Consider the following 9,409-nt stretch of genomic DNA (forward strand, 5'->3'; position numbering starts at 1 on the left):
GTGTCACGGCTCAGAGCTCTGCATTCCAGAACGGTGCTCTGGGACAGGGACAATACGGTCATTTGACTTCTCTCAGCACAGCGAGGCTCGCTCCGTTTTCCTTGCAAACCTCAGAGGTGGGAGGTTGGGATTTTCCCCTGCAGGCTGTCATTCGATGAGCAGAGGCTTCTGCAGAATTTGGCTGTAGGGACGTGTCTACAGTGTGAAACCCAGGAGGAGGAAATAAATGCTGAGTTACCACTTCCTTTCATTAGCCGGGGCGAAAGCTGAGCCCCTTGGGGTCGCCCTGGGGCGTACGACCTGCTCAGTCAGCGAGCAGCTCCCAGGCCACCAGCCTGGAGGTCCAGGACGTGCTAGGGGTGCGGACAGCTATTTGCAAAGCATCTGCAAGGTCTTTCCGCTTGCCCCCACCCACTGTCCTCGGAGGGTCCCTCCAAGTCAGGCAGGGGCACCAAGCTGACCCAAGCTACTCCCCGGGTGCCCACCCCCGCGTGCAGCAGGCATCCAACTGGCACCACCTCGTGGGGACACCGAATGCACTTGGTGACGGTGGCAGCCCCCTCCAGGGCAGGGGCCACCCGACACTTCTCGGGTACCCATAGCAGGGCCACGCTGCCCTCTGGGAACAAACAGACGAAAGCACTTGTAAAGTCACTGTGGCCTGGGTGGCCTCCTGCCTGGCGCGTGAAGGCAGAAGAATTGAGGCGGCCCTGCTGGATGTTCATGAAGCGTCATTCTTCTGGGAAGCAGGCCGAGGGCTTATTCTGATAAAGCGTCTTCCTCTCCTTCCTGAGGGCCCCGAGGGACAGGACGAGGGACGAAGTGACCTTTGTGCGGCCAGCAGCGCAGCACCGGCACGCAAGCCCGGATCCTTCTGTCTCCCCATCAGGGGGCCTCCATCCCCTCAGCCGCCCTGCTTCTCGTGAGACCCCACACAGCACCCCCGTTCACATCCTCATCTTCTCTTACGTCGTCACGCCCCCAACGTCACCTTCTTCCTTCTAGAAGCTGTGAGATGACAGAGCCATGCGTGCAGTCTCCAGACGCCGGCGAGGACCTCAAATTGCTCAACAATGAAGTCGCATGAAATTGATCCTTTCCGATATGTCACTAAACAAAAACGAATCTAGCATGACAGCCATTCCTGAGATGGGCGGGGAGACACATCACAGCCCTCACCTGACGCTTATTTAATTGGAAGGCAAACCCTAACCTCAAAAAGCAGTCAGATTGGGAGCTCTGGAATTGGCAGTCATTTAACTTCCAGCAAAATCGCCCGAAGTTAATTCTTCCCTTAAAATATTTCACTGTGTGAAATCACGTCCCGGCCACTCCAGGAGAGGTGAGCTCTGTGTGCTCACGGAGCGCCGTCTCGGCCCCGCCGAGGATGCCCTAAAACACCGGTGTGTGCTCATGGGGTCCACACGGTCCCCGGGAAGTCTGGGGTGGCTAAAGCTGCTCGGGTCGCACAAGAGAAATAAAAAAGAAAAAAAAAAAACAACATTTTAAAAACCAGGACACATCAGGTTTCCTGGGGTGCAGATCTCTAGGACACTTTTGTTCTAGTGTCACTGAAACAGCTTTCTTAGGAAATAGTAATGATAGGCAATTAAGGACAGGGAGTCACCGCGCAGGGGGAGGAGCGGAGAGGGGCCCGGGTGCACCTCATTCACCGAGCTGCACCCAACTTCCCAGACCCGCAACCGCCCAGCTCCGGCGTGTGTATTCCCCGTGTGTGATTGTGCTATTGCCGGACTCCGACCGCGGGCTTTTTGCTCGCCCTGTATCACTTATTCTAAAATGAAAACGTACACGGGCTTCGGAAAATAGGAATAATAACACAGAGGAGCCCGTGAAGAGGGAATGCTGGGTGCAGGGGTGGGTGGCAAAGGGCTGGAGAGGAAATGCTTGCCCGGCAGGAAACAATGTGCAAAGTATCAGGTCTTTCTCTCTCGCTCTCTCACCCACGCTAGCAGACATCAAGAAAGAGAGGGGAATCAGTTTTGATTAGTTAGGGGCCGATATATGTGTGGTACGCATTCTGGAACGGTTTAAATTCGGCAAGACCCATTTTCGGTGACGACGCTGTTCGTCTGTGGGGCTCCATCACGTGAAAGTGACACGTCTCAATTTGAGAAAGAAAATCATGTCTTTTCCCCTCCCTCCTTCCCTTCCCAATTTGCAGTAATTCAGGCATTTAAATCCCAGAGAAATGATAAGCACCTCGCTATGGATTTACCCAGGCGGCCTCGTGAAGAACGCGATGTTAAGTCCACACAGCCTTCCGGAAGTCCGTGAAGGTCTTCCTCACCCCGAAGGCCAGGTGGCCTCCTGTCCCTCCACTGAGCAGGACGTCTCTAGCTAACAGCCACGATGCACCCCCGGGTCCCAAAAGTCAAACGACGCCCATGGCTTTTGATTTCTGATCCCTCTGCACGCCCTCCGCGAGCCAAATCTCCTTTAAGAACCAAGATTAAGGAAAGGAAATAGCAACTCAAGCTTTTATTTCTAGAGCTCGTGCTTGAAGGAAGACGCTGCCTGCTTGCATTCTGACTTCCAGAACGCTAAATCAAAGTGGAGCACACAAAGAAATTCACCGCGGCAGCAGATAGTCTGAGACTGTAAACTATTGGCCTGTGTTTTCTTTTAGGGAGTTTGTTTATTTTACAAGCTGTCCCTTCTGGAGCCCCCACTTGCCAAGGAAGCAGGCAAAAAAAGTCTCTTGAATCTCTGCAGAAGAGGGATGTACTCGGAGAATGTAACAGAAAAGTTCAGGTGGCATTTTATTCGTGGAGCAGGAGTGAAACAGCATTAGCAACAAGAACGCGGGCATTTTTTCCTCCCGGAGGAAACCCGCTGAAGTTTCCCTGCCCTGTTCCTCTCTTCTCCGAGCCAAAGGCTAAGGCTCTGCTCTGCGCTGCTGCGCCGAGTGGCTCTGTCTGGCGCTCTGGAAAGGCTCAGGCGGTGACCATACCGCAGACCTCAGCGACGGGCTTGGGGTTGGGTGTGTGGTCACCATCAGAGGGTTAATGAAAACCAAGCTTTCTGCCCAAATCTTTCCTGTCAGCCACACACCAGATCTCCACGTCCAGAAAAACAAATGTGAGCCCTCTCTGTCAAAAATGAAACAGTGGAACATACGATCGAATGCCGGACAACATAACTGAGTGTACCATTCCACCCCCCAACACACACACACACAAAGATGCTGATGACTATTTTTTTAAAGGCCAAATGTGAGCTGAAAAGCAAAAGTATTTTCCAGGATAATGGACAGCCCCCCCCCCCAAAGATGCTGATGACTATTTTTTTAAAGGCCAAATGTGAGCTAAAAAGCAAAAGTATTTTCCAGGATAATGGAATTTGATAACTGAAAGCTCTTTGGGTCTCCCTTCATCTAACTGATAGTGAAATCGTGATCTAAAGAAAGGGGGATGTGCCAGTTTTAAAGGCAGCGATCTTAGAAGCTGAGAAGTAAAGTTACAATTCTACAGAGGATGTGGCCAGAAGCTAGGTCATCTACACCTCTCCCGCCCCATCAAGTAACAGAGGAAAGCATATGGGGATGGGAAACTGGGTTCTAAGCAGCAAGTGTCCCCAGATCGCAGGCACTGAGGACTTTCGACCACAGGCTCCGTACACACCATCACAGGCCTCCCGTATTCTGAACAATCGAGCTGTAGGAAAAGTGATACTGATGTTCGAAGCATGTAAAACGCCGTTTGGGTTCAAAACGGCTCTATTTTCAATTAACCATTAAAAATGTTCTCTCGTGCTGGGATATGGTTGCATGCTCGCTTTTCCAGGTTCTCACTCGTGTCCTTGACCATGACCACCCTTAGTAATAATCACTGAAGAAAAATCCCACTGTGACCTAGTTTACATCCGCATGAAAATCACATCGTTAATGTCCCTGTATCGCATTCCAAAACAAACATTAAATTAAAGCACATTTAATACAACTAAATTGCATTCAAAGGTTTACCACTGAACCAAACACAAAATATGTTCCTAGAACAAACAAATATTACTTTAAAATAACCATGACTGAGTTTAGGGTTTGATCTCTCTCTCTCTCTCTCTCTCTCTCTCTCCCCCTCTCTCTCTCCCTCTCTCTCTCTCTCTCTCTCTCTCCTCTTCTTCTGTGTAAGGCTCTAAATACTAAAACTATAATCTCTACACCTCTTGGTGAATAATTTTGACAAATCGTGGGCTTTAGAATTATGTGTGTGTGTTTCATGCATGTCAGTGTAGATTTAGTATCTTAAAAGCAAACGTTGGGTCTGTTTGGGGTAAAGATTTCCTAAAGTTTATTTGAAAAAATTTTGTTTCTTAGGATAGGAACAAATACCAATATTGATCGGTATTTCTCCTCCCAAGTTTCCAGGACTTCACTCTGTTTAAGAATTGCAAGCAACCGTCTTTAAGTCCATATTGGAAACACGGTGAGATTCTTCACATTCTGCAAAGAAGGACAACAGACAAATGACATCAGGGAAAATAATGGGCTCAAACCACATTTTTAGTTTATCGCTCCGAGATGAGGCATAATAATTCCTTACATAATGTGCTCGTTTGAATATAGAAAAAAATTTAAATTCTTGTGGAATACCTTTCCTCGCAACTCTTCATTTTGAGGTAACTGTAGATTCACATGAAGTTGTAAGAAATAATACAGAGAGATTCTCTGATACTCTTTACTTAAGTTTCCCCCAATGGTAACATCTTGCAAAGCTATAATGTAATATCACAACGGGGAAATTGACACTAATATAATTTCCAGAACTTACATTTCACCAGTTTTACATGCACTTCTGCGTGTGTGCGTTTGTGTATGCCTGTGTGTGTTTCATTCTACAGAGTTGTATCACACGTGTACACTCAGGTGACCATGTGGAATATCTCCTTAGTGAGTTTCTGTTTTTAGTATTTCATCTTGCCTTTACTTTTGAATGCGTCCTGTCTCTATCTCTTAGATCCTTCTTTAAGTCTGCTTCTTGGCTACAGTAACTTATTCACCTCTCCTTTGAGTTTTATTGCTTCATTTCTGAGCTCTTTGCTGGTGGAGAACTGTGTATTTGGTTTGCTTTTTGCAACGCATTTATCCTTTCCCAGGAAAAGACGCAAACATAAACAACATCGCAGCGTGCATTCAGGGAGTTTTTAAAGACACCAGGGAGGACAGATTAATATAAATACGAAGCTTAAAAACTGTCATAAAAGTCCAGCCTTTAAAATTGGCTTATTAAAATATTTGTTTTTTTTTTAAGCCCAGCTTTAAACTAAAGTTATGAGTTATAGTGCTCTGCTCAGAAAGAGTTTACTTTATGGTCTTTTTGCCACGCCAGAGGAATCAGAGTCTGTGCCGTCCGTCCGGAATACAGTAACACAAGGATGATGTAAACTCTGTTCTTTCAGGCTCAAGACTTGTCTGAGAATAGTACAGTCTTCAGAAAACTTCAATAAAGCGCTAAATTTCAAACGACCTCAAACAGCCACTCTCAAAGCCCCATCCCACGAGCCCCCGCTCCGGCCGGATGCATAGCAAGCCTTCCTCAGGCAAGGTTGAAAGCGTGGCTTCAGATACTTCAACAACAATATCCACATCACGGAGGTCAGCACCCTACGCTGGATCTTCCGGACATCTCCAAGAGGGAGGTGCTCAGGAGGGAGGAACAGGCTTACACACTTTTCAGACGGTGAGAGGGTCATGCTCTGCCCTCCAAAGTTAAGTCAAAGCTCGGGGAGGGAGGGGGGGAAGGGGTTTGTTGAGTATAGTAACCTGCTGAAAATCTGCATATTGCACGAGTTAGGGAAGAGGCTTTCTTTCACGGCAAAGCAGGGAATAGGAGAAATGTCTGATCATCGTCACCTTCCTCCGAGCCAGGTGCCTCTGACTCTGCTTCTAAGGCCCAGGAAGTTAATGAGAATGCTAAAAATTTCTTTTGCGTTTCGTCCGATTAGATGAGCCCAGCTGAGCGTCCAAAGGCACCTGATTTATTGTGTATCTGTGTGTTTAAACACCAGGCCAAAGACGAAAGTCAGGGTAATATTAGCAGCAGCTGAACTCCACCATTTTCTGTGCTTCTCTTTATATCAAAGGACAATTTAGGCTTTTTACGGTTGCTGCTGTTCGTCAGGATGCAGCTTTTTTCAAATATGTGAAAACGTCTCATATTAAGACAGTAAAATCACACACAGTTTACTGAAAGGTTTACAAATTCTTTGCTGATATAGATATCAGTTAGTTTAAAATGTTACAAATAAGTAACAAATGTCATTCAGCAACATTTTCAGGAAATCAAACCGATCATGATTGTATTTCTATTCACAGACTAATGTGATAAAAACAAACAAAAAATACAAAAATGCTTGCCTAACTTGCCTGATTAGGTAAAAAAACAAAGGGTATCCAGAACTATTAGTGTATCAAAAATTTACATGTCCCTTCTCTTCTCGTAGAGAGTGATTATCTACCTAAAGAAACTCGTTTCCTGGAATTAGCCTGTTATATTCAAGTATATAAAAACAAAAATAAAAATAAATGGGCCCCCATACGATCATTTGTTCTCCGGCTGAAATGTGTTATCTGTTATGTTTTAAGGATTTTTCCCCCCATAGCTCTTAGCACTTTCGATAAATAAAATGCTGCCTTTTATTTTCATATAATCTTTACTTGTGATCTATGTCTGATTCTCTACGTGTGAGGAGTGTAACTCTTTTTCAATGAATTTTCAATGATTTTACTAAATTTTGCATTAAGGTAATATCTCCTGGTATATGTTTTCAGTAATTTTCTGGAGGGAAGTCTTAATGATAATTCTGTTGACATTTCCCTTAAACAAAGCTATGCATGTATGTTTTACGAAGATGACATTCCTCATCTGTTTGTCCTTACTTCAGATGTGATGTAAACTATGGATGGTATAAAGGGTAAATGGACTTAACTAATGGAAGCTCATAATTTAGGCAGCAAAACCCAGAATTAATGTATTAACCCCCTGTAGCATTTTACTGCTCAGCCAATCCAAACTTTCTTCCCTAGAAAAATATGTGATTGAGAAACTTTCCATCTGCTTTTGACAAAGATGGGAGAAGATACCCATAAGTTATTCTCCACTAAAAATTCTTTTTAAAAAGAAAAAAAAAACCTATAAAACAATCATTATCTTAGGGGGCTGGTTCAGCAAAAGAATTTTCAGTGGCACAGAAATAAAAACTTTAAAAAAAATCCACCTGTGCTAGATCGGCCCTCCGTGGCCACAGCAAAAACATTTGGAGATATGATAGAAGCACATAAAAAAAGAAATAGATCTGTTTGGGAGAACTGGCGGGGCTCGCTCAGGATTAATCTAAATTCCTTCTGTGTGAAGTAGAGACTTATAAAAACACTGCAAGACGAACAAGAAACTAAAGCATACTAAGTACTGAGGATTTTTACCCGTCGCCCCCGCCAACATATCTTGCACCCTCCCATTGCCCAAGAGGGTCTTTTGGAAGAGAGATGCCCGCGGCCTCACAGAGCCTTCTGGAAAGGGGGGCGCCCCCGGAGCTAGAGCTGGTCTAAAGGGACTTCCGCGGCGGCTGGTGCAGGGCGCCCCGCGCGCTCTTCCAGAGCGAACCAGAACCTCCGACGCTCTCAGCGGCCGCGTCCCCCGGGCCGTGTCCCCGGCTTCGCAGCCCGGCCCCTCGCGCTACCCTGCGGGGCCGGGAGGCCGCGCGGGCAGAGCCGGGTCCCAGCCTCTCCAGGTTCAAGGCTGGAACGCGAGGCTCCCGGCTCCACCTGCCTGCGGGCGGCGGGGCTCCGGGCGCTCGGGTCTGGGCGCCGCGCTCCGGCCGGGTCTCCAGCGCTCCCGGCGCAGGGCCGACGCCGGTTGTCCCGCCGCGGCGGCCCCCGCGCTCCCCGCGCAAACCCGGCCGCCGGCCCGCGGCGCTGCGCCCCCGCGGCCGGAGCTCCCGAGGCGCGGCCCGGACGCCCGGCTCCAGCCGCGCGCGGGCACCACGGGCGCGTCCCGCGGCTCCGCGGGCAGAGGACGGAGCCGCAGCCCGGGCGCAACCCGGCTCCGGAGGGCGCGCGGGGCGGCGGCTTTCCGACCCCCTGCCGGCCGCCGGCGGCTCCCCCGGGGCCCGGCTCCCCGACAGTCACCCGCAGGCGCCAAGGACGGAGAGTGCGGCAGCCACCCGTCTCCGCGCCGCTCCCGACTGACACCCAGCAGGGGGGCTTGCAGAAGGCCGCGAGGGTGCCCCCGGCGCCCGGGAGCGTCCCGGCCGACCCCCACCCCCGCCGCGAAGGGCGCCGGTGGCGCGCGCAGCACCTACCCCGGCGCGCGGGTCCGGACGTGGGCGGCGCGGCGCTAGTGGGAGGCGGACATGGACCACGCGCCCTCCATGCGCCACACGGAGAAGGCGTAGCTGAGGCGCTCGTGGGCCACGTAGCTGCAGCTGGTCATCTTACTGTCCATCTCGTCGCTCTGCAGGACTTGGTAGAGGAAGTCTATGTACCTGGCCGCCAGCTTCAGCGTCTGGATCTTGCTGAGCTTGTCCGAGGGCAGCGTGGGGATGATCTTGCGCAGCGCCGCGAAGGCCTCGTTGAGCGACTGGGTGCGCTGGCGCTCGCGCACGTTGGCGAGGATGCGCTGGCTCTGCAGCTCCTCGAAGGACTGCGCGCTCGGGCTGCCCTTCCTGCCGCGCTTGCCCGGCGCCGGGCTGCCATCTTCGCTCGACTTCTTGCTGTAGCGCCGCTTCCGGCCGAAGCGCTTGGGCTGCCGCTCGAGCTCCTCCTCGCTGGTGCCCAGGCTGTCCACGGGGGACACGGGCGAGCTGGAGCCCTCCTCCATGGCGCCCGCCCGGCGCGCGTGGGGCTGGGGGGGCGCCGGGCGCCGAGCGCGCGCCGCCGGCCGAGCCCGCGGTCGCCGAGCACACGCTCCCGGAGTTGCTCGCAGGGCTCTGATTTCAAGGCGGCTCGTGCAAACCCGAGGTCTCCGGGAGAGGAAGTTATTCTAACTTTTTTGGAAACTCTAGCCGGGCTGCGTTGCTAAATAGTTGTCAGGAGCGAGGGCGGCGCGCTGATTGGCCGCGGCGGCCGGGGGCAGGACGAGCTCCGGGGCCTTCGCCGGCCGCCCCCGCCCCCCGGCGCGGCGCTTTCAGTTTGGCCTCCCCCTCCGGCCCCGGCCGCGGCGGGCACCGCGGAGGCCGGGCCCTCCCGCGCCGCGCGCGCCCCCACCCCGGGGTCCGACCGCCGTCCGGCCGCGCGGCGCCCTGGGCACCGCGGACCCGCTTTGTCCGCCCCTTAGCGTGGAGACCGGGCTCCGCCAAGGCCGCGGGGTCTCCCGGGGGCGCGAGGGGCGCGGGAGCCGGGTCCTACCCTAGACGCGCTCCCAAGAGGTGAGGACCCGGCGGGGACCCCCGG

At 51.6% G+C, this 9,409-nt stretch overlaps 1 protein-coding gene across 2 annotated transcripts in view; it reads right to left on the reverse strand.

The window, feature by feature from the left end:
• The window catches only part of TWIST2 (twist family bHLH transcription factor 2), a 51,836-nt gene extending 42,844 nt beyond the window's left edge, over positions 1–8,992 (reverse strand). Inside the window, exons 1-2 of one of the 2 annotated variants that reach the window (XM_039228506.1) lie at positions 8,320–8,992; positions 493–1,455 (exon numbers count right to left, since the gene is read on the reverse strand). In XM_039228506.1, the coding sequence (XP_039084437.1) occupies positions 8,355–8,837 (483 nt within the window). In that variant the 5' untranslated portion in view covers positions 8,838–8,992 and the 3' untranslated portion in view covers positions 493–1,455; positions 8,320–8,354. Of the gene's footprint in view, positions 1–492; positions 1,456–8,319 lie in introns of those variants that run through there. The other variant, XM_039228505.1, reaches the window with a different exon arrangement.
• Between the last annotated feature and the right edge of the window lie 417 nt (positions 8,993–9,409).

This window comes from Hyaena hyaena, unplaced genomic scaffold (assembly GCF_003009895.1).
Source record: "Hyaena hyaena isolate Hyena2069 unplaced genomic scaffold, ASM300989v1 scaffold_31, whole genome shotgun sequence".
NCBI classification, from domain to species: Eukaryota; Metazoa; Chordata; class Mammalia; order Carnivora; family Hyaenidae; genus Hyaena; species Hyaena hyaena.